Consider the following 25,219-nt stretch of genomic DNA (forward strand, 5'->3'; position numbering starts at 1 on the left):
AATGTGGCAGCCCTCCTCCCCTGGGCGGCTTCCACACGCTTGGACGCAGGACTCTCCCTGAGACAGAGGAGGACCAAGCCCAGCTCTGTCCAGGAGCAGACCTTTCCCTCCCCTCCAGGGGCCAGGCCCATGGTTGCTCTCAAGCCCAGACTCCCACATGCCGTGGGGCAGGGGGGGAGTCCAAAGGGATGGTGAGAACTAAGGCCAGAGGATCCCAGGGACTCAGTTTCCCCAACACACCAGAAATGTGGCAAACTGGAAGGGTGTCTATGGGCTGCTCAGTGACCAGGGCCCAGAGTGCCTGAGATCAGGGGTGAGGGCACCCCTGGCTCCCAGGGCTGGAGGAGGCCATCTTATCCAGGCCCTTGTTTTTAGATAGAGGCTATGAGGCTCAGAGAGAAGAAACTGCCCAAAGTCACACATCTAGTTTATTGCAGGTGGGACTCTACCGTAGATAGATGGCTCTCTATCCAAGGGCTTCCAAGACATCAGGACCAGCTTAGGGCTGCTTCTCCCCAGCCAGACATGCCAAAGCTTATCAGAGGGTAAGCTGAGTCACACTCCCAGACCAAGGCCATCTGAGCCATGCTTCTGCCTCCAACCTAGCCCAGATCTTGTCAGTCCGGACATATGAGGCTCAGAGAGGTAAAGTAACTTTGCCAAGGTCACACAGCACCCAGATGGCAGAGCCGGAATCCACCCTAGTCCCGCGCAGGCAAGGTACCCCTGACGTGGTTCCATTGTGTTCCTGGTCTTCCGGCGAGCCTTTCTCTCCCTCAGACCTCCTGTGGTCCCCCTTTTCCTGGCCTGCCCACCTCCCAGCTCACATGCTACAGGCTCCTAAGGTTTCCCCAATATACTGTACTAAAACCGTTCCCATGGATGATGTCTGCGCCCCCCACTCCTGGCAGCTTCTCAGGGCGGGGCAGCTAGCTACACTTCTCTGTCCTCCATGATTCCGGGGCTGATGCCGGGGAGACCTGGGCGAACAGTTATTGAACAGACCCTCTAACTAGCTGTTCTACAGAAGAAACACCTGGCTTTTGGCCCTCTACCCAGCTAAGGGCACCCAGACCCACACTCCACCCATTCCAGCAGAGACCCTCCAGTTTCCAAGGTAACCACCCAGTCCCCTCCCCAGCAGAGGGACCAGCACCCTGGGCTCCACATGGCTGCCTCCCCCAGCCTTCCTGGGGCCACCTCGCCACCCCAGCCAGCATCCCGGCTAGCCCAGGTGTCCAGAGCTGGGCTCAGTTACTACCCTGTGTAGCCTTGAGCACTGGCAGAGACTCTGTTCTGCTGGGCAAGCCCCCAAACCCAGAGGCCACCATGTCTGGGTCCCAAAGCCACCTCCTCACCAGCCCCCAGCCCTCAGCCCAGTCCACGATCCATTTCCACACTGCACTGAGCCGTCGGTCCTTCTAAAACACTGATGGCTGCGCATCACATCCCAGCTGCAAACTTCGCCTGGTCGCCTTGCCCTGAGAACACAGGCCAGCTTCTCACGCAGCCCCGCTAGCCTCCCTCTCCCTCTTCCACTCCAGCCACAACAACCTGTCCTCGGCTCCTCTCTTCCCCAGGCCTTTGCTCCTAATGTACCCCCTCCCCAACACCACTCATTACTGGAGGCTCAGCTCTGACATGGCCAATATGTGCCCAGCGAGCACTGAGGGAGCATGCGTGGATGGCCAGACTTCGTGCTGGGGGGCTGGGGTCCGGTAGCAGAGACAGGCTCGGCCCATGTCCTGTTCATCTGACGGGACCCTGCAGGCGGCAACCCCCACAGTCGTCAAGGACGCTCACATCAGCAGGACACCAGGTCCCCATCAGTCGGTTCTCCATGCCCCATGTTCCCCCAGACCCCACATCAGAGCTCGACCACCACCACCACTGCCACCACGGCCTCCAAACCAGAGGACAGTGTGGCAGGCAGGGCTCAGTCAGGGAACAGCTTGCCCCCTGCCCCCCACGCAAAGGATATGGGTTACACACCATCTTGATGCACCAGTTCCGGGGGCTGGTGGTCTGTCGAAGACAGAAGAAGGCAACAGGTGCCAGGTCCGGGTGAGGGACTTCAGGATCGGCTCCATCCAGGGGCTCCTCCAGGCCTGGAGGCGAAGGAGGCGGGCTCTGGGGCCCAGGCTGCTCCGTGACTCCGGGCTCAGCTGCTGGGGCAGCAGCGGCAGAGGAGGAGGGCGGTGGGGAGCTCTCAGCCATCTCGGCGCCGAGCAAGGAGCCCTGGGGGAGGAGAAGGGTGGCATGTGGCTGGGGCTGCCTGGCACCCACCTGCCCCCACAAGGGGACACAGCCCAGACAGCCCATAGCCCCTCGCTCTCACTCTGCCCCAACGGTTAGGAGCAAGCTGAGGGCCCCCCATGCATCCAAGTCGGAATCCACTTCCAGGGAGGGGTCCTGGGGCAAGTCTGGTCAACTCCGCGCAGGCTCAGTTTGGGGAGATGAAGAGTGAGCATAAGACCTATCTAGAATGTAGCTGTGATATTAATTGGGTTTAATTTGTTTTTATGAGACCGTGGTTGTATATTTACTACATCATCGAAGACAAGAAAATTTGCAAGAAAACAGGGAAGTTACTATCAAGTCAGACATCATCACGGGGACGACAGGTGTTAACAGAGGAGAGGTTGGAGGGCTGTGGAGCCGGATACCAAGGGAGCTGGGCAAGCCAGGAGGGAATCTGGGCAGGCTTCCCCGAGGCAGTGAGCTCAGGGATCTCCCCGACCACCTCACAAAGATGAGAACTCAGGGACCTTACACACCAACCTCTTTGCTTTATAGCTAGAGAAACTGAGGCCCAGAGAACAGACAGGACAGACACACAGTCCAGCAACAGCAGAGGCAGAACGCTACCAGGGCTGGCTTCTTGGGAGTGTGACCAGCGTGGCCACCCAGGGCTCCACGCTCAGAAGGGCCCTGTTCTGGGTTTAACGCTTGGCTGTCACGGACTTGAAATTCTTCATCATTTGAGATCTGGGGCCCCTACGTTTCCATTCGGCAGCGAGCTCTGCAAATTACACTGCTGCTCCTGGCTTCAGCACAGGGGGCACTTCCACATTCCGGTCTCCTCTGATGATTCCAACAACCCCAGGAGCGCTCCCCTGCGCTTGGAGAAACAGAGCCAGGGAAGGAAGTGGCGCACCAAGGCTAGGGCACGCTTCGATGCCAGAGTCCCAGCACTGGCCCTCCAGATTCAGTGATGGCTGGCCATGACCTTGCCTGGCCCCCTCTGCACAGACAGCCAACAGTGAAGGAGGAAGGACAGCCACTTGTCAGGGCCTGCCCCCTTCCCACCTCATCCAAGAGGCCACCCATCCCCAAATCGCCACGCACTGGGGTCTCCCAGGGCTTAGGACCCCAACAGGGCTGGGCTGGGCAATGGGAGTTGGAGACAGAACGCGAGCTCCCGGGGCTCAGCGGACTGCAGCCCGCGGCTGCCGAGCTGCCCAGAGCTGATGCGTTTGGACATTTCTCTGGCTCCCGGGGGCAACAGGCGGGAGTTGGCACCTCCTGCCACTTTACCCTGCTGGTCAGGGAGGCAGAGTTTTCTCCCAAGCTCCAGGCTTCGCTCTTGGTTCCAGAAAAACAGCCATGGGCATTACATAAGCTTGTAGGCGACTCGGCCTGCCACGTGTCAACCCCTGGGCTGAAAAACACCCTCCCTGGGGTGGCTCCGGGCCTGCCCACCACAGGGCCTGCCTCTGAGCCCACCGTCCCTCTGCCAGCCCCTTGCTTCGGGCACACTAGACCTCCCCAGTCCTAGAGCTCCAGCTGCCTCCTCTAGACCTGTGCTCACACACTCCTCTCTCCCCGGAACACCCTCTCCTCCAGCCGCACGCCCTGGTCCCCAGGCCTGATGATGCATTCATTTGTCCAGGAACTATTTCCTGAGCACCTACTATGTGCAGGCACGGGGCCGGCCCGGCCGCTCCGCCGGTGAAGAAGGCAGGCTTGGCCCCAGCCCCCATTTCGGCTGATGCTCCAGCAAGGGAGGGAGACACACGAGTCAATTAATTTCTCTCCCTCTGGGTTCCAGAGCCCTTATCACCAACACACACACCGTATAATTTATGTATTTATATCTTTATGATTTAGCGCCTGTCTGCCCAACCTGGAAGGCGGCTGTAGGAGAGCAGGGACTGTGGTCCGCTTCTTTCACCGCTGCATTCCCTGCCCCCACCAGTGCCTAGAACCGTGCCTGCGACATTTTAGGGGCTCAACAAATCCACATTGGACAAATTAATAAAATGTGCTGGGAAGTAAACAAACAAGGGAGCGAGGCGGAAAGGCACCTAGTGGAAGGAAAGAGACACCAAAGATAAAAATAGGAAGCAGAAGGCACCAGCCATGCGTGATCTGTAGGACGAGCTCTCCAGGTAGAAGGAACAGCATGTGTAGAGACTGGGGGGCCGGAACGAGCTCGGTGCATCTAAGGAAGAGAAAACGAGGCCAGTGTGCCGAGCCCAGGGCAGGGAGGGGGTGAGCGGAGTGCTTGGCAGGCCCCACGGAGAGCCCGGGCAGGAGTGTGCTTTTTATTCCGAGTGCAACAGGAATCCGCAGGAGGGTTTTAGGCAGGAAGTGGTGTGCTCTGGTCTGTGCTTTTAAGCCAGGCCTCTAAGGACTAAAGGGAGAGTGAGTGGTGGGGCAGGCAGGGGTGGGGCTGGGAAGGCCGAAAGGAGGTAGGAAGGATGGGCAGGCCTGGCCTGGGATGGACTGGAGACATGTTTTCGGGGCGGAAAAGCCTGGCCCTACCTTGGCCCCGACGGCAGCCCAGCCAGGTGCCACCAAAACCCTTCCTGTAGCTGCCGCAGCCCCTGGAGCCACACGAGACCCCCCCCCCCCCCCTCAGCTCTACCCACTCCGTCCTAACTTGCTTTTCGCCTCACTTGGCCCTGTTTAAGGCTGTCACAAGGCTGCGGTCCTTTGTCCTCACAGCTTTCCTGCCTCACTATGGGACTCCTAGAGACCACAATTGCCAAGGCCACTGCTCCCAACCCACTCCCCATGCCCACCCAGCCTCCACCCTCTGACCTGCTCTCCGGTGCCCACTCAGGGTGCCACCCTCTCACCTGCTCCCCATAGTCCAAATTCCCTCTGCCCTGTGCCCAAAGCCCTGCTCCTGTCCCCAGCTGCCCCGCTGCCTCGGGCTAGAAGCTCTTGAGGGGTTGGCAGCTGGGCCCCCTGGGCTCCAACCTGTCTCCAAATGGAGCTCACAGAGATGAGAGGTCTGGCTTTAGGTGACAGCACGGATGGATTCAAACTCAGGTCCATCTGGCCCCAGACTCTGAGCTGCCTCCACATCCTGGAGCCTCCTCCCTCTAAGCACTCTCAGGATGAGGCCACCAGGCAGTGGTGTGGTGACTGGACTGGCCTCTGTGAGCAAGTGCAGGGGCAGGAGCAGAACCCCACTGTGTTGGGAACACACACCCCCACTCTTGACTCCACTGGCCTCTTGGAGCCTCAGTCTTTCCCTCTGTAAAGCTCAGGCCTCCTCCTGCCTGTGTCAGCAGGCCCCACATCATGTGGATAGGAAAGCTCTCTAAAACTCATGAAGGTAGATGTCTAAGCATGCATGAGGCCAGCTGTGCCATCCCCAGGGGCTGCACCCCAGCCCTCTCTCTGCCATAACTACCACCACCACCATCACTGCTACCACCATCACCACCATCAACACCACCACCACCACCATGACCATCATCATCACAGCATCAGAGGCTGACTGAGCCTGACTGTGCCAGGTAACAAGCAAAGGGCTTTCTAGGCATCACTTATATGTCAATTTCTACCATCACCCCCTAAAGTACAAACCATCCTTATTTCTACTTTATGAAGAAAGAAACAGGGGCCCAGAGAAGTCCAACAGTGCCCATTGTCACTCAGCTATTATAGGACAAAACCAAGGTCCCAGTTCAGGCCTGCCATTCCCGAGCCTAAGCACTAAACCTTCACAGACACCAGCTTGGGATCGGGAAAGGTGCCCTGGAACCAGGCCTTCCCTCCCAAGCTGGATTCCCAGTGACAACACAGCTGCTGGTGCAGACAAGACCCCCAGTGTGGACAAAGACCCTGAGAGTCTGTGGGGAAACCTGCCTCCCAGAATCTTCCAGAGCCCTTGGAGTATGGTGTGGAGAGGCCTTGTGTCTGCAGAGCTCAGAACCTGGTTGGTAGAGAAAGACACGAGGCCTCTCTTGATCATCCCAGGCCCTGCATGAGTGCGCGAGTGCGTGAGAGTGTGTGTGTGTGTGTGTGTGTGTACACATATACATATGTGTGTGTTTGTGTATTCACCAGCAAACACAAGCAGACAACCTGCTTACTCCTTTACCAACAACCACATATCAACTAATGTCACAGCTAGGAGAATAAGCAACAAATTCGTTCTGAGAATACTAGAATCTAGGAATCTCAGAATCAGAGCATCTTAGAATCACCCAGAACTTTAGAGGCCTGACATATTAGCTACAATAACCTCGGACTTCCATAATGTGGCATTTCAGAGCCCAGGCTGCAAGCCAAGCCCTGGGGTGCCGTCCCAGCTCTGCGCCACTACCCCCGGCACCCCACGCAGCCCAGCAGTGGCCCACGGCGACTCTGACTATAAAGGGAGGGTGACGACTGCGCTGTGGCAGGGCTGCCGGGAGGATGGAGTGCGGTGATACCCACCAGCCCCCCGCCGCACCACCAGACACCACCAGACACACCACCAGACACCCACCAGCCCCCCGCCGCACCACCAGACACCACCAGACACAGTGGGCCTGTGACCGTCCCCCACGCCCGTGAGCGCCATTGGCTGTGGAATTCCAGAATCCCACCACTTTGGAGACCCAGAGACACAGTGCCTGGTTTTCGACTCCCGGGGAGTCTCTGAAAAGAACGGGGTCCCCAAAGAGGCATAGTGGGTCACCATGTGCTCGTCAGCCCAGAGATCGTGCACTCACACGCATACTCACGCTCACGCACACATCCACCTACACAAACACACTCACACACTCACAGATGTAAACAGCCGGGCATGGACGCGCACACACGCACACACGCACACACACACACACACACACACACACACACAGCGTCTGCTCACACAAACCCAAACACACCCTTCACATTCTCGTCAGATTCGCATAGACACACACTCACAAACACACAATGCCAAGGCAGAGCCTGCATCTGGCAGCCTGCAGGAAAGTCTTTGTGAGGCTGGGGGACACGTCCCTCCCAGAATCCTCCAGCCAGCATCCCAGAACCCCTGGAACCCTCTGTCTGCTCCCTCTTCCGCACGACAGCCCTGCAGATGCATGATGACAGCCCGCCCGCCCCAGAGCCTCGTCTGCCCCAGGCCTCTTGTTGCCAGATCCCTCAACCCCTCCCAGCGTGATATTTCCAGCTCATCTACTCTTTGGGACCTGTCCCCAGTCATACTCAAGTTTCCCTATGTTCCCCTGCAAGGATAGGACCCGAATGGCACCAAATAACCCAGAGTAGAGCAGGAGGTCATGTGCCTAATTCTGCAGTGGGGCCGTCTCTTGAAGCAGCCTGGGAGCCCCAGCACCTGGCTGGCAACTCAGTCAGACTGCAGCATCTAGGGTGCATGTGGTCCACTAGTGCCCTCAGATCCTCTTCAGAGAAACTGCATCCTAACCTAAAGATGAGTGGCTCAAGTATGGCCCCAGATGCATGACCTGAGGCAAAGCTTGCTCTGGTCTGCCCAGCCAGGTCTGCATACACCGCAGGCATCTTGGTTCTGTCACCCAAACGAACAGCCAGCCCTGCAGGTTTGCAGCGTTCAATGAAGGGAATCAGAACCCCTTCCCACGATGGCTACCAAGAGTGACAGCCAACATTAATAGGGGAGCGCTTCTTGTGGGCCAGGCACCTCGTTACAATCCAACGACAAAAGTGTTTTTGCTCTCTCCACTTTACAGGTAAGGAAACTGAGGCCCAGGGAGGTTAAGGGATCTTCCCAGGGTCAAGGGCTGCTTGGTCAAAGAGCTACGGGTCGGCTCTGGAAGGCTTTGATCCATGCTACCATATGAAGGGCCATCAGGCGGTGGACAGGACACTGCAGCCCACCCACCTGCGCCCCGGTACCTGTCCACATGCCTGTCACTAGACATTGTCGCTGTTTGCCAGCTTTCAGCCTCACGACTAGTGCCAGCCAGCAAGACTGTAACTGAATCTCCATCAGTGTGTTTGAACATTTCCCAGCAGGCGACGCTGGTGATCATTTTTTGCTCATTCTGCAGTAATGAGGGCCCTCGGTCTTACTTCAGCTAAAAAATGAGAGTGGATGCGGTCCCTAGAGGGAGAAAAGTTGTGCACGGAAGGGAGAGCACTGGATTGGGAGCCTCGGGGCCCAGGTTCGGGTCCCAGCCCACACTCACCGCAACATGCAGTCTCCCCAAGCTTCATGTCCTCTTGTATAAAATGCAGAATGGGACCCCTTCGCTACCTCACCAAAGGGATAGCAGACAGGGGGAAAGAACAGGAAAGTACCTTCATGATAGAGAAACAGCTTCCATTCGCTGTACCAGGCCCCGTGCTGGGCACTGCAGAGACACGTCTAAGCCTCACAAAAATCCTTTAAGAAGCTGAGTCCCCCTGTGAGGCTAAGTGCCCTCCCTCCCTGGGCCATGCCCATGACAGTGAACGTGCTCATGTCTTTCCCACCTGGGGACAAGAGCTGAGTGGTCCAGGGAGAAGGCGTAAGTCCCTGGACCAGCAGAGAACTGCCTGGGCCCCTCACTGCTCATCAGGGCCAGCAGTCAGTAAGAAGGACAGAAAAAAGGCTGACACTGCTCTCAAAATGCATGATCCGTGAGACCACCGTGGCCAGAGTCCAGGAAGAGGGGGAACCGGCAGAGGCAGGGCCCCTGAGATGAAGACAGGACTGGGTCTGTGCCCTGAAAGCTCCAGCCCTGAAACACCGTGGCTCCATCCTGAAGAAACCACTTCCCTCTCATCCCCTCCTGCTCAGGGAGCCCCCAAACCCCTCACACTTGTTCAAGGACATCCAAACACCTGGTGCTTTTAAGCCCTCCACAATCTGCACCGCCCACATACCCAACGGAGCTCCGTTCGCCCTGGCAAGGGCACAGGAGAAAACAAGGCCTTGTAGCCGGATGCCCACACAGCCCCCGGCAGGGGGGAGCCCCAGGCCCCCTCTCAGGGGCACAGAAGCCCCAACAGGGCAGAACTGGTCTGCTCCTTTTTGTTCACCGCTGTGTCCCCCAGTAACCAGAATAGAGCTTGGCACATAGTAGGTGCTTAGTAAATATAAAAGAGAGAAAAGGAAATCAGATGTGTTTTCTTCCTTCCCCAGGCTGGCAGTCATGAGGGGGAGCGACTCAGCCTACATCTTCCTGGATATCAGGATCCACGGGCCCACGGACCTACTGGCCCATGGATCGCAATATCCACACGTCCACAGATCCACAGACACCTACGCCCACAGACCTATAGATCCTCAGCCCCATGTGCCTGCAGACCCACAGACCCACACACGCACAGCTCCAGAGAGCCACAGAGCGTGGAGCATGGAGCACAGACAGGCCACCTGTACACCCATAGCTCCCTCCACTGTGGGCACAGGGGTTGAGGGCACGAGGCAAGAGCAGATCCTGTCCCCCCCCAGCCTGGCATCCCATCTTTCTAGACATAGTGTTAGAGCACCCTGAGCTGGGAGCTGGGGAACTCAGAGAACAAGCTGGAGGAGAGGGAGACAGACAGGAATCCGGGAGCCCCACGAGAGCCTGCTTTGTTACCTTGGAAAGAACTCAGAAGCTGCCTGGGGGCGGGAGCTCTTCCAAGGTGGGGGAGAACCGAGAGGCGTCCAGAAGCCGCCTTTCCTGGGAGGGCTGAAGCCTAGGGGAGTCCCACATGGGGTGTGGGTGGTGGAGACGGCAGTGGGGCCGGGGTGGCATGAGGAAGGGGGACTGGGAGAGTCACAGGTGGCGATGCCCTGTGCTCCTCGTGGCTCTGGGTCGGGGCACAGAGGAGCTAGAATCCCAGCCATCGCCCAAACTGCTCCCAGCTTGGCTGTGGGCTCTCCGGAGGAGTCTGTCTGGAGCTGGTGACAGAGGGTGAAAGAGAAGCCGTTTTCATGGTCACCTCCGTCCCCACCTCCCCACCCAAGGTCAAGGGGAGTCAAGGCTCAGGGACTCCGGAAATGCTGCTTGGTGCCCTCTGGTGGGCCTAGAAGATGCCCTCTCAGAAGCACCTGGAATGGGGGTTGGGGGAGGGATGGGGAGGAGCCTTCTGCCAAGCCTGTAGCCCCTCCCCAGGGCTGCCCCTCAGGGTGCCGGGGGCAGGCGGGGCTGCTGTGAGCGGCCAGGAAGAGAGTGCAGGGTCTCGGTGTGGTGCCCAGGCCCTCTGGGGCGTGTGTGCCTGGAGCTTGAGAATCTGGTGCCAGACAGGCTCAGCATCAAGCCCCAGGATGTGCTCCTCCCTCTTCCTCTTCCTCCCCCGACTGCAGCCTCAGAATTGGTCCCCACTCTGTGTCGCCCTACCCTGTCACCCACTGGCGTCCCCTCCCTCTGGCTCAGCCCTAATGGTGGAGGCGGGAAGGGGACAGGGAGGTAGCTAGACTCCCCACCCTGTCTCCAGCCCAGCCCAGGTCCTGCAGTCTGAACAAAAAGTTTACCCTGAAGGGTGGACAAGAGTTTCCAAAGCCAGTCGGTGGGGCCGAGGGGAAATACTGATCCAAGAGGCAACCTGACAGTGTGGGCAGGGCCTGAGGTTCGCAGCCTCGGGAAGCAGGCCCCTACTGCTCGGCCAGACCCTTTCCCATGGGCCCAGCCCATGGACCCACATCCCGATGGGCCCAGCACCCCAGTTCCTGGGTGGTGCGGGGATCTGCTGAGTGAATCCTCAGGGCGTGAGACAGAAGGATGGACGGGTTCCCGGCTCAGGCCAACCTGAGCCCTCCCGTCCTCAGGGGTTCCTGACATGGCGTGTCAGACCCCATCACACCATACGGGCACAGACGCAAGCAAGCTTTCTGTCTCTCTCTTTCTCTCTCTCTCTCTCTCTCACACACACACACACACAGCTGGACCCAGAACACAGACTCGCACGGCCACAGTGTAGCTCGGGGGTCTTCCCACATGCCAGTCTCATCCCCAGCTCAGAGCCCCCAGGACCCCAGAAAGGAGAAAGACACAAGCAGATAGACTGACTGCTACCTCCGCCTGAACCCATCCAAAAAGCCCCCCTCCCCCAGCACCATGCCCCCCCCAGGCCTTCCCACCGTCTGCCAAGGCCTTTTGCCCCCCACATCCCCCCCACACACTACCTAGGAGACAATTAAAACCAAATCATCATAAACACTCATTATATAACCAGTCCCAACCTGCTGAGGATTCCTTTTACCCCCCAGAGTCCCAGCTCCAGCCCCTGGCCTGGCTTCATGCAGCCAAGCCTTGAGTACCCCCGGAGGGGCTGGCCCAGGAGGGGGCCCACTACCACCTCGGCCTCCAGGAAAGTTCCCGCTGCCTGGGCTTCCCCCATTCTATCCCCCTACCGCTCCTCTCCCTGGGCAAGTACTCCCGGCTCAGCCCTCTGGACACTGACACCAGCGCTGGTCCAGCTGGCCACAAAGCCGCAGCAATGGAGGGGCCGCGGGACAGACATACACACACTGGGCCCCCCCAGCCGGCAGCCCGACTTGTTGAATAAATTTCTGCAGCGCTGGCTCAGCCGGCTTCAGCATTGGCACCGAGAGAACTTTCATGGCCTTGGAGAAGGGACCGGTCAAAGTTTCCCGTCCTCCCCCCCCCCCAAGGCACCTGCCCAAAAGCACGGGATGGGGGCCCAACCCGATGGGCACGCGTGGGGGGGGGCGGGGGGACTGGGCCCCAGAAATAAACAAATAAACGCCTCGGTAAAGAAAGCACCCGACGCGCTAAGAAACTGGCCTCGGAGCGGAGCCCTCCCTTCCTCCCCCCCACCCCCACCTACCTTGGCATGGACTTGGCAGGGCAGCAGGGGGTCGTCCGGGTCAGAGCCGCGGGGACGCCGCGTGCCCCCCGAAGCCGGAAATCGAGGGGACCCCCGGCCCCGCCAGCCGCACCCCCACCCCCCGCCAATTCAGGATCAGCTGAGCCCCTGGGGCGCGCGGGGCGGCGGGCGGTGGGCGGCGGGCCCCGGGGCCCGGGCCATGGCGGGAGGAGACGGCGGGCGGCCGGAGGGTCGGCAAGGCTGGGGCGGGCGGCGAGGAGCCGGCGGCGCGGACGAGCCGCGGACCGCGCCGGAGTTGGAGCGCGCGGCGGGCGGCGGGCGGCGGGCTGGCGGGAGCGCGGCGCTCCGGGGCCGGAGCCGGGGCCGGGGGCGGGGGCGCTGCGGGTACCGAGCGGCCGGCAAGTGGCCGGGAGGACTGCGCGGCGGCGGCGCGGGGTTGGGGCTGGTCCCTCGCCGGGTTCGGCTCTGCTGGCGCCTCCGGCCGCGGGCTCGAGGCGCGGGGTCTGCGCGCGGCAGGGGCTGCGGAGGAGCCGGAGCGCCCGGCGGTGCGGGGACGTGCGGCGGCGGCGAGACCGAGCCGCGCCGCGTGCGAGGCAAAGCCGTCCTTATACTGACACCAAATGTCTTCGGGGAAAGCTGCAGGCGCGGGACGCTGGAGGGGGGGGGAGGCGTGGAGGCGACAGACAGACTCACGGCGGCGGCTGGTGAGCCCCCACTCCTCCCTAGAGGGCAGGAAGCCCCAAGCCTGGGGGCCACCCCGTTATCATTCAGGGTCGTGACCGGGGGAGGGTCCTATCGAGTGGGCTGCGTCATGCGTAAAAAGGGAGAGGAACCACTCCCATTACTGACCGACCACCCTCGTGTCCCTCCTTGGCCACGTAGCACTTTGGATTCTCACTGAGGTACTGTGAGACTGGGGGAAGGGGGTTCCCCACTGCCCAAGAGAGGCGCTGCCCAGCTGAGGCCACAGCTAGTAAATGGTGGAGCAGGCTGCGACTGGACTCCAAATCTGCTCATCTGTCCAGGCAGCTTCCTTCCTCCTAATATGCATCCGTGCTTCTTCCCAATCTTCAGGGCTTGGCTAAAAGGTCACCTCCTCCAGGAAGCCTTCCAAAAGGTTTCCCAAGTAGAACAGAGGCTTTTTTCTCCAGCTTCAAATGTCCATAACTCCTCCACCTCCCCTGGGCAGCCTGGGCCATAGGAGCCTGAAGCATATAAGAGACACTCAGCACTCTCTCCATTCCCACCTCATCTCCTTGGAAAATTGGGGGGTAAGGGGGTCCTGCATGGGGCTGGTGCTGGGCAGGGGTTGATACTGACGATACAGAGGCCTGCCCTAGGGCCACTTGGCCTGGCAGATGGGCAGAGCTGTGGAGGAAGGGGCACTCAGCTTTGATCCCAGCTCGTGGCTTCCTGACTGAGGAAGCCCCTTCAAGTGTCTGAGCCTCAGTTTCCTCATCTGTGAAATGGAGAGAAAAGTTCACACTTCGCAGAATGAGAACAGTCTATAAAGGGCTTGGCACTATTCCTGGCACCTAGTAGGTGCTCAGCAAATATTCAACACTTCCTACCCTTTAATCTGTCCAGGGAGACGAGACAAACCTTTGACACCAGACCACAGCGAAAGGTGTTGTAGGCACACCTAGGCTAGGAGGTGTCTCATAATATGGAGTAAGCAGGCCAGAGGGTGTCCATTGTGGGGTGGACTTATTTCAGAATGGAGTGGGCTTCAGATGGGGAGTCTTCAAGGGACAACTGCCCTAAAGGCACGAGGCTCACACGGAGCCTGGGACGCTCCTTTGACTGAGATAAGAGGAGAGGTGGTGGGTGGAGAAATGGCTTCCAGGAGGAAGAAAGGACACAGCAAAGGCACGGAGGTAAGAAATAAGGTGGCAGGGGCAGACACGCCAGGCCCTGACCCACTGAGTGCCCAGTGGAAAGCTCCAGGCCCGGGAGAGTGACAGCAGACAGCAATTGGACAGCAAGTCAGGGAGAAGCTAACAAACATTGCTCACTTTCTCTCCATTGTCCTCTGGCAACATTTTCATAAAGCGCAAAAGACTGGACAGGACCTTGAGAAGCTGCCAGACAGTGAATTCCCAGGACTGGGTCTCTTCAGCTCCCACCTTCCAAAGGGGCCACGCAGCCCCTGCCTGCCTACCTGGGGTGACAGTGAGCTCCCCACTTCCCCCGGCAGCCGCTTTGTTCCCTGAGCACCCCGATCCTTCAGAGTTCTCTTTCAAATTGAAGGAGAAATTTGCTTCCCTCCATGATTCTAGTGCGTTCCCCTGTCCTGGAGGGACTAACAGCCCCCAACACCCTGCAGCCACTCTTAAGCTTCCACTCGGGCAAGAACTTCTGCTTTATGTCCACCCACAATATTTGACGCCTTCATTGTCCATTCCTAGGTTCTTTTGCCCACACGCATAGGACTGGGTGCAGGGAAGCTACAGACGGACCAAAGGTCATAGAAGAAGTGGGGATGAGGGGAGCGCATTGCCACTCCTGGTCTCGGCCAGAGGCAAGGCTGCAACAGTCCCTCCCAGAGGCCCGACTGGAGGCAGGAGCTTCATTTATTCATTATTGCTATTTATACTGTGTCTGGTATTTGCAGAAGACTGCAGCAGCGCACACACTCATTACCCCTGCTTCGCCCTGGGAGCAGGGGCCTGCCAGGACAGCAGGTGGACCACAGCCTGGAGTCCCTTCAAGCACCCACCTGAGCTAACAGCTGGGCCAGGTGCCCTGTCCCCTCCCCCAGGGACTAAAGACCAACCAGGGCCTCCCTCCCTACTCCCAGAGCAGCTCAGGCTCCCTTCGGTCTCCAGGAGAACTTTCCAGCAATTGAAGTGGCTAAAAGGGTCAGAAGAATCTATGAAGGGAGATAAACAAGCTGGGGTGTAAGAAAACTGGAGAAGAATTCCTGTTCCAGGACATGAGATGAGGTCCCTTCCAGGAGCAAAGATCTTAAATACACAGAAACAAAGATGCCGATATCCTCGAAATCCACACTGATTTATTTCTCAAACACAAAGCATTTATCTGTGCCAGGCCCTGGTTGAAGCCCTCGACAAATATGAACACATTTAATCCTTTCCACAATCTTGTAAATCATCACTCCTCTTTTATTGGTGAGGGTTTGGCACAGAGAAGTCGGGTAAGTTGCTCAGGATCACACAGCTTTTCAATGGCAGAATGGGGGTTTGAAGTGAGGGCATCTGGCTCCAGCATCTGTGCTCCAAACTTGAATTCTGAATTCTAAGTTTCAAAAATTCTAAGAGTGAAAGTGTCCAGGATTCCACACTGGCAGAGTGGCCCAACCTCTCAGAGTAGAAAGGGACCCAGCCGGTGATAACCTCACGTGAGTCACCTTATATCCACTCAGAGCACATTCCCCCTGGGCCACGGGAAGGAACTTCTCTCCATGCCCAGCAGCAACCTAAACACCCAAGGACCGGGCCTGGGAGCAGCCCCTGTGGGGAGAAAACCCATGGCAGAAAATGAACTTCAGGGGCGCCTGGGTGGCTCAGTGGGTTAAAGCCTCTGCCTTCGGCTCAGGTCATGATCCCAGTGTCCTGGGATCGAGCCCCATATCGGGCTCTCTGCTCAGCAGGGAGCCTGCTTCCCCCTCTCTCTCTGCCTGCCTCTCTGCCTGCTTGTGATCTCTGTCTGTCAAATACATAAATAAAATCTTTAAAAAAAAAGAAAGAAAGAAAGAAAACTTCAACGTTCCGAAAGCCTTTATTAAGCATCTACTGGGTGCTGGGCCTGTGCCAGAACCAGAGGACAATTATGTGTTGAAAGGTCCCAAAAACACCGACTGTGGGTGAAAGAGGAAGGGAATTTGGATGCAGAAGGATGGGTTCCAGGAGCCCAAGAGCCCAGTCGAGGAGTGGTAGCTGAGTTGGGGGAGGGAGAATAAGGGAAGTTCAGAGGGAAAGGGAGAGGGAAGGGAAAAAGGAGGAGGGACTGCAACATGGAGGAGGCGGGGCCATTGGGGGGAGGGGACAGACAGAAAGAGTTGGAAGACTCTGGGGTGAGCAGCTTGCAGGGCTGGAGGGCTGGTTCCCCTCCCCCTGCCAGCCCCCTGAAAAGTCAACAACACACGCACACAGGTTTAGTGCAAGTGGGTGTCTAGTGCGGATGTCGAGATCCGAACCGATGTGGGTGATCAGCCCTGGGGACTAACCAGTGCATCCCCCAACTAGACCAAGCTGCCCAGAGCAAAGTCAAAGCCAGAGAGACCCAGAAGGACATTAGCCTCCCCCCAGGGTGGCTGTGGTCCTAGGAAGCCTGCCCAGGCAGGAAAGGGGAGGTCATGGTGTCTTACCCAGGTAAGAAGCTGGGGGAGCCTCCCTCCCCACAGACAGGTGCCTACTTACTCCACTAGCCCACTGACTCCTGGCAACAGTTCTGGGTGAGAGGTAACGCGAAGCTCATTTTAGAGATGGGAAAACCAGAACCCCCGAGAAATTAAGTAAATTATCCAGGGTCGCTCAGCTAATGAGTGGCAGATGCAGGATCCCATGTCCGAGTGTGTGAGAGAGAGAGACGGAGACAGAGACACGAGATCCTTCGCCCGTCTGCCCAGGAAGGAGGCTGGAGACAGGGAAAAGGGACAGATCGCAGGATCCTCAGGTTCTTGGCGGATGAAAGGTCCCTGACTCTCAGCCAAAGAAGGCCTCTGATGCCCTAGAAACTTCTGGATAGGGCTTGAAGCATCCAGTCAGGGTGCATCTGGGAAGGGCTGCTGATACCCCAGCAGTCTACAGCCGGCCAGGGTGGGGATGGCGGAGCAGTGGGCTTATTCCAGCACGAATGTCAGACAGAAGACCTGCAGCAGGGAACTGCCCAAGCCCCCACCCCAGACAGAGACCCCAGAAGCCCCTGTCACATTTGACTCGTGTTTGACCGGTGGCCCATCATCTCCTTGGTGCCCCACAACATCCACATGCATGAGCTGGGATCCTGTAGGTGCTCAATATTTGCTGAATGCATTTCTTGAGTGCCCGGGTTCTGAGCCGGCATTTCCAGGCCCATTCCACTGATGAGGAACTTGAGGTCATGAGAGGTGCCACGGCACGCCTTCAGTCACCCCGGGTGATTGCTCAGTGACTTTTACTGACCACGTACTATGTGCAAGGTGTCGGATATACAGCAATGACAAAACCCAGCCCAGTGGGGAGCAGCCATGTTTAGTGAAGTAGAAGAGGAAACCATTGTTTCTGGTGTGGGAGGGTCGCAGAAGACTTCACACACCAGTGCAAAGGCTTGGAAGGAGGGTGGGGGTGGGCAGGTAAGAGTTTTTCTGCCAAAGCATCGCAGGAAGGTCATTCCAGGCAGGGGGGACAGCAGGAGCAAAGGCCCGGTGGCATGAAGGAGCAAGGCTTGTTGTGGGAACCAGAGGAAGTCCCATGTGGCCAGGCCAAGTGTCCGAATGAGGGAAGTGTGGGCGGGGAGTGGCAAGGTCAGGTTTGTTGAGCTGACTGCAGTCTGCAAAATGAGGCCTGCACTAGCCTGGGCCATATTGCTGACAGGAGGGAGGAGACGGGTTTGAGGCATGTTTCAGAGGGGCAGAGGACCAGGACTTGGACCCCCAAGGAGGAGGGAGGGCCCCGGGTGGATGGTGGCATCTGCTGGTTCCCCAAGCCTGGCTCCCAGAAAATTCACCAGCTTGGAAAGGCAAGCGCTGTGGTGGGGTGAACTGGGCGCACAGAGACAGCAAATCAGGGAGGCGTGGAAGCGTGAGACAGAACAGGGGACAGGAGAAGTGAAGGGAGCTGAGCTCAGGCACAGTGGGGTGGTGGAGCCCAAGGGGCAAGAGACAGGAAGCAGGGAGCGCAGTCAGCTGTCCGCATCCCTGCCCGCTGCTTTCTTCCCTCTGCCTCGGTGGTGTCTTTCTCCTTCTTCAGTTCGCCCAGGCCGCTCCCTTCCTCCCAGGCTCTTTCTCTCCCTTCTCCTTTCTCTGATTCTCTCCATCTTTCTTTCTCCATCCTACTCCTCTCTCTCACTTCCCCCTCTCTGCAACTCCCTGTCTGTCTGTCTGGATCCCTGTCCTCAGGCTCTGTGCGTGTGTGTCTCTCACGCATGTGCGCGTGCTCACACCCTCTCTCTCAGCTGCTCCCGCTGCTTGGACAAAGAATAATAGAACAGGCAACTCTTCCTTTTATCTTCGGCTGGACAAAGGCTGGCACCCCAGCAGCCCAGCCTTAGGGAGCCACCTTCATTCAATGTCACCATCAAGGAGAGGTGAGTGTGAGTTTGTGCGGGCGTGAGCTGGCTCTGGGGCTGGAGAAGCTGGCCCAGGTTGGCCTTGGCCCCTGCCCTGCAACTTTCTGACCCCTGGTGACTCAGGATGGCCATCTTAGGGAGCACGCTGGCTGGGCCCAGAGGCAGGTGAGCAGCACCTCAGCCTCCCAGATTGCCGGAAATCCCACCATCAGGGCTGCTGTCCTTTTCAGATTTTGATCTTTGTTGAAACTGGAATTCCCTCCCAAACACCCCGTACCCCCAGGAAGGATCACAGAGCTAAGAATCATGGAGCTAGTTCTCCAGCTGTGAGGCCTGCTCTGTGCCAATGCCAAGTCTGAGTTTTAAAGAATAATCCTTAGCAGTCCTCTCTTTGGCAGTGGTCTTGGGATGGGGGAGGGGAGGTGGGGTAGAGCCATAATCAAATGTCTCCACCTAGAAAGCCTCCCATCCTCCAGCCCAGCGGAGACATCTCCTCTGGGATCACAGCAGGTCAAGTCAGGGGTCCCTCACGCCACGCCCCTGCCCAGTCTTGATCGCCTGTCTCTCTGCTCTGCCCTTGCCAAGTTTGGAGCCCTGGAAAGAGTGGGGGCATAGTGTAGGTACCAGAGGTCTGCTGAGTGAAGGAAAGGACAAACAAACGAATGAATAAATGAATGAATGATTATCATACAGGAGGGTGTGGCAGGGCATCTCTTTCAACAGCTCCTTTTTTTTTTTATTAACAGCTCCTTTTTTAAAAAAATATTTTATTTATTTATTTATTTATTTATTTATTGGTGGAGACCGCATGTGTGTGCGAGCTGGAGGATGGGCAGAGGGAGAGAGAATCCCAAGCAGATGCTGCTCTGAGTGTGAGGAGCTCGGCACGGGGCTCCATCTCACACCCCGAGATCATGACCTGAGCCAAAATCTAGAGTCAGACCACTGAGCCACCCAGGCGCCCCTTCAGCAGTTCCTTCTGAGCCCCAACCGTGTGTCTGGGGGCACAGCTGTGAATAAAATGAAGTCCTTGCCCGCATGGAGCTTATATAGGAGAAGGTGAATCAGAAAATACAGAAGGTAAATACACAAACTGTACAGGACATCAGTTGATGATCAACCTATAGAGAAAAATAAAGCAAGGGAGGTTGGTGGGGAATGAGGATGATGGGGTCATTTGAGGCGGTGACAGATCACCCTGGCTGCCTGGTAGAGACTGCCCTGGGAGGGGCAACGTTCATCAGTCCCCACCCATCCTGGGGCCAAAGGAGTGAAGCTTTCTCAGCCTACTCCTTGCTCCCTAAAGCAAAGTCTGAGCGAAGCAACCCAGCTGGAGGCCCAGACGCTTCTCCATTCTGGGTGAGCAGAGCCGGGCTCTTAGCCCTTAGCGCACCCCTGCTGTCCGCCCCTCATCCTTCCTCTCCTACACCATCCCTATGGCACACACGCTCACGTACATGCACTGTTCCCTTTTGTAAATCCTTTCCAGGAATCCCCTGCTACACCCAGGAACAGGGACTGTGGTGAGGGTATTAGAGAGGCCCAAGGAGGAGGCAGATGCACACCTCGACAGATACCTGGGGAGGTTTCCTGCAGAGAGCAGCTTTGAAGATGTGTCTCGAAGGTGGGAGTGGACATCCCCCCATGGGGGGACACTTCCAGTGGGGGCATCCAGCCTCCAGTTCTGCCTGAATGTCTGGAGAGGCAGCATGAGCCTCTCTGAGGCAGAAAAGCATACACCTACCACAGAGGCCTTGGGTATCCCAGGGACCAGCCTGTCCTCCCCATCGTCCTTCTGCACCTCTACACCCATGAATGCTCTTGCTACCTGCCCCCAGCCTGGAGAGGTAAGCAGGCTCATCACATTCCTCTGGCAGACACAGAAGCAAGACACAGAGAGGCCAAGAGACTGGCCCAAGGTCACACAGCAGAAAGTGGCAGGGCCCCAAAGCTAAGCCTGGGTCCATGGATAGCTTACAGCCTGAGGCTGCCTCGCTCTCAGTCTGTAAGGGCCAGAGATCCTCCAGCACCACAAACCCCCAGAGGAAACTGGGGGAGGGGTTCTCTACTGCTTAACCCCCAGCATTTACTTCTGGGACACAGCTGCCCTTCCCTCAAAAGGGAAGAAACACACAGAGACACTGACACACAATTCTCACACTCCCATGTGTGCACTAACACACACACACACTGACACATTCACACAGACTCACAAACACCACAGACACCCTCACACGTACACCCAAACAGATATAATTTTTGCTAAATACACCCTCTCACCAAGACACAAATTCACACAGACACATGCACACCCCCTCTCAAGTACACACAGACACATGCATGTTATTATTACTCGGTTCAAACAAAGACAAATGCAAGAGCAAAAATACCCTTTCCCAAATGCATTCAGCAAGAGGGAAAGACATATTGAAGTATGAGAGAGAGGAAAAAGAAAAAGGGAAGACTAAAAATGGGGGGGGGGGGGTCAAGGAAAAGAGAGAGAGCATGCAAGGGGAAGGGCAGATCAGGGAGGGATGGAGTTGAAAGCATCCAGGAGCAGAGATTTAGGGAGAAAGGTGGGAGGGGAGAGGTGGGGAGAAGAGACTAGGAGATAAGGAGGCAGTAAGGGGATGCTGTGAGGAAGGGGAGGGAGAGGGGAGTGGGGAGAGAAGAGGGGGAGGGGGAGGGGGAGAGGGGAGGGGAAGGGGGAGAGGGGAGAGGGGAGGGAGCCTGTGATTGGAGCCTAAGTTTAGCTGCAGCAGCACTGATGACTCACGCTTGGGGGGGAGCATTGAGTCCGCTCCAGGTTTCTGTTTATATACCTCGATGAGCTAAATATACAGGCTAAGGGGTTCTTCTGTTCTAGTCCAGCAGCTCCTCTGCATTCTCCCTCCACCCTCGCCTCCCCTCCCCAGCACACACACAAACACCCTTGGAGACCCTGTCTCTCCCTCTGTCCAGCCCACTGGGCCCTGTCTGTGTCCTCCTGCAGCAGTCAGCACACATCCTGCCCTTGCCTCAGCTCTCTCCACCAGGGCAGTGGCTGCCGAGAGCTGACCATGGGGTTTGGCTCCAAGCTCAGAAATGACATGGTCTCAACGCCCCCTTTCTGAAGCCAGGAGGTTAGGTGGGATCGGTGGGAACACTTGCCCAAGGTGACACAGCAGATAAGTAGATAAGCCACAGCAGATCTTCCTGGGACTGCCAGGCAAGGAACTCCCCCAGTAGCCAGGGGTGAGGGCCTAGGGTGGTGGGGCTGAGTGCCCAGGGGCAGGCAGGGGACTGGAGATGAGAGCGTGAGGCTGGGAGGGAGACAGAACACAGCCAAGGCCTGCTGAGCAAGGAAGAAATGGAACTGGGTGTTTGTGCTGGGGGAAGATGGGGAATGGGATAGTCAAGAGTCTTGGGAACAAAGGAGAGAGTTCCATTGGAAAAATAACCTCTGGCCCTGGAGAGAGCAACTGTGACAACATCAGCTCCCAAACCAGGCTCCCTGCACCCCACCTCCTGAGTCAGTAGCATTAGAGGCCGCCCAGCCCTGAAGCCTGAAGAGTCAAGTCACCTCCTACTAAGCAGATCCTGTGTCGCTGTCCGCGGTGCTGAACCTCCCAACGCCTCTCCCCAGACTGGAGAGTGTAGGCTCCTACCCAGTCCTCTCCCAGCAGTCCAGTAGGGTTGGAGGGGGAGGGGGTGGGGGATAGGATAGGGAAGAAGGAGACTAAGAAGAGGGACTGTAATAGAGGTGGCCCTAGCCAGAGGTTTTCAGAGAGAGAGCGCGCACAATTTCTTCTTTGACGTCATTCTCAAATAACCGCAGTGACCAAGAACACTGGGAGTGAAGATGGCTGACAAATCGAGGAACCAAAGTGGAGTGAGATGTCTGCAAAGCTGGGCAAGTGTTGACACGCACAAACAAATCCAGGCCAGAGGGCGGAAACGGGGCAGGCTGGGAGTAACATCTCAGCAGAGTTGAACCAAAGCACTTCTAGTTTTCCTGTGTTTTTATGACCCATCTTGGTGAAAAGGCTGTGAGTTTTCACACTGTCAGAACAAACAGCCGTGACTCGTTTCCCAGGGTACGTAGCTGTTTCATGGACTCCTCACAGCTTCATCACATTTCTGACAATTTCAAAATCTTTGTTTTCCTCTGGGAATGTAGAAGAGCTCTAACCCTCTCTTTCCCCATCACATGCCGGGCTCCGGAGCCTAGTTCCCTGGCACACACCTGCCCTCCAATGCTTCAGTTAATCTATGAGCAAGGAGTGTGTCATAGGGAGTGTGTTCAAAGGGAGGGGTCTCCAATTTCTTAAGTAGAAACTTACTACCTAAGGCAACCTTAAAGACAATTTAATGCCATCTTCCCTTCCCATTTGCCTCATTGTACAGATGAGAAAATTGAGGCTGCAAAATGAGACAATGTGGGGAGGGATCTGTGCTAGGTTGTCTGAAGATATCATGGGCATCCTGAAGTTGCCTGAGACTGTGGGGAGCTCCTTCTGAGTGGGAACATGCAGGGAAGAGGCTAGCTCTCTCACCCAGGCCTCCAGGCCCCAGCTTGGCCACACACATCCCTCAGGAGAGAATCTTTGGGCCCTGGCAGAAAGATGGCCCCACCTCCCCTTCTCCACCACTCCACCTGCCAGAGGCTCCCAGCCTTCGAATAATGAACGATTCCTAATTTAATTACATCTTTAATTCATTTGGGTCTCTGCGGAGCTTTGAGCTGGAGTCTGAGGAAATGCTCAGTAGTTCCCAAGAGGGAGAGAGGATTTCCTTTCCTGTTTTGGAGAAGGAAGAAGGAGAAGCCATGGTCCCATTTTCCTTTGAAACGAAGTGTGCCTCCTACTTCCCCTGCATGGAATCCCTCCACCAGACTTGGGCTTTGGGACAAGCAGGGTGCTAAGCAGAGGTCCGGGAGGCAGCTGGAGGAGGGACCAAGGTGCAGAGGGGAAAGCCCCGTCCTGGAATTTTAAAAGTCAGTCCTCATCCACATAGACAAGGAATTGGTTGTAGATTGCCATGCAATGCATTGGACCACCATAATTACTGTGATCACTTTTTGAGGGTTTTGTCAGACACTTTATCTGACTTAACTTTAACCTCACAGTTTTACCATCTGCTTTTTTTTTTTTTTTTTTTTTTTTTGCAAAAGAGGAAGCAAGGGCTCAAAGGAGAGGAAGTAACTTGCCCAAGGCCACAAGGTAGGTAAAAGCCATAACCAGGACTCAACAGTGGTCTTCCTAGCTTCTTGGCTTGAAGTACCTGCCTACAAGCCCAATTCCCACAGGGGTCTCTAACACACACACACACACACACACACACACACACACACACACATCTCTGACAAGGAATCCCATGGGGTATCTAATCCAAGATGCTGACACTCCAGGATAAACCTCCTGGAAATGCTTAGGAAATCTTGTACTCATGTGCAGATTCCCTCAATGAATAATAATCATAATAATCGTAGCAAACACAGAATCTTTATTATGTGCTAGGCGCTATTCTAAGCACTTCCACATATTAACTCATTTAACTTTTCCAAAAGCTTTAGACCCATTTTCCTGATGGGGAGACTGAAGCACTGAGAGGCAAGTAACCTGCTAAAGGTCCCGCAGCTAGAAAGTGGTAGGTTCTCAAAATCCTGCAAACTAAGGCTTATAACCCTGATTCTAAAGATCAGGAAACAAATCAAAAAGGTGGGCACCTGGGTGGCTCAGTGGGTTGGGCCGCTGCCTTCGGCTCGGGTCATGATCTCGGGGTCCTGGGATCGAGTCCCACATCGGGCTCTCTGCTCGGCAGGGAGCCTGCTTCCTCATCTCTCTCTCTCCCTGCCTGCCTCTCTGCCTACTTGTGATCTCTCTCTGTCAAATAAATAAATAAAATCTTTAAAAAAAAAAAGGGGAGGGCACTCCCCTTCAAGACACATAGGAAAGGACCAGGCTTGAACTCACAGCCAGTTCTGACCCCCAAGTCCCAGCCTCTCTACTGCACTGAGTTGGTGGGTATTTCATTTTCCACATTTCTCAAATGGGTCTGACACCTGTGTCACGGATCAAGTGTGAGGACCAGATGTTAACTGGAAAACTGCTCTGTAAATGCCATGGGCACCAAAAACATGATAACTACATTCATCAAGCACTCAGAATGTGTTCATTTAACCCTCACAATAACCTACAGGATTGGCGTTATCATTAAGCACAACAATATGATAAGGAAACTAAGGCACAGAGAGTTTAAGTAATTTGTCCAAGGTCATATAGCCCATAGGTGGGGGAGCCAGGATTTGAATCCTGGCAGCTAGCTCCAGAGTCATGCCCTTTTTTTAAAAGATTTTATTTATTTGTCAGAGAGAGAGGGAGAGAGGGAGGTCTGAGGCAGAAGGAGTGATCCTGGGAGCAGACCTATGGTGGGGTCACAGCATAGCCCACCCCCCCTCCAGGACTGTCTGTACAGAAGCCATGGGGCTCCAAGCACCACTACTTTGTATGGGGCAGAAGGGGTGTTACCAACTCAAAGGCAGGCAGATGAGGCAGCAGGTGCTGCAAAGGCCATGTGGACCAACACCTGGTCCCTCTATTTGGGTCTGTTCTATTTGGGTCTGCTCCCCAAATGCGCCTCCCAGCAACTCCTGCCCCAAGGAGATATCTCAAGGAGGCAAGCCTGGTGGCAGAGAGGAGGTGGTGTTGGGAGGGGCTGGTAATCTGAGCTGGGAGCATGGTCCTGGGGTGGAGAGATGGGAGAATCTGGAGTGCAAATTTTTTTTTTAAGATTTTATTTATTTACTTGAGGTATAGCAAGTGAGAGAGTGTGCACAACCAGGGGGGAGAGGTAGAGGGAAGCAGACTCTAGTCTGAGGCGGGAACCCAATGCGGGGCTCCATCCCAGGTGCTTAACCAACTGAGCCACCCAGGTACCCCTGGAGGGTGATTTAGAAATTCAAATCTAGGGACGCCTGGGTGGCTCAGTTGGTTAAGCAGCTGCCTTCGGCTCAGGTCATGATCCCAGCGTCCTG

The 25,219-nt window shown here is 56.5% G+C and overlaps 1 protein-coding gene across 3 annotated transcripts in view; it reads right to left on the reverse strand.

Moving 5' to 3' along the window:
* CACNA1I (calcium voltage-gated channel subunit alpha1 I) overlaps positions 1-12,281 on the reverse strand; it is a 114,612-nt gene extending 102,331 nt beyond the window's left edge. For 2 of the 3 annotated variants that reach the window (XM_059401966.1, XM_059401965.1), the window contains exons 1-2: positions 11,974-12,281; positions 1,993-2,238 (exon numbers count right to left, since the gene is read on the reverse strand). In XM_059401966.1, the coding sequence (XP_059257949.1) occupies positions 1,993-2,238; positions 11,974-11,981 (254 nt within the window). In that variant the 5' untranslated portion in view covers positions 11,982-12,281. Of the gene's footprint in view, positions 1-1,979; positions 2,239-11,973 lie in introns of all 3 variants that reach the window. The other variant, XM_059401964.1, reaches the window with a different exon arrangement.
* Between the last annotated feature and the right edge of the window lie 12,938 nt (positions 12,282-25,219).

This window comes from Mustela nigripes, chromosome 6 (genome assembly GCF_022355385.1).
Source record: "Mustela nigripes isolate SB6536 chromosome 6, MUSNIG.SB6536, whole genome shotgun sequence".
Lineage (NCBI taxonomy): Eukaryota > Metazoa > Chordata > Mammalia > Carnivora > Mustelidae > Mustela > Mustela nigripes.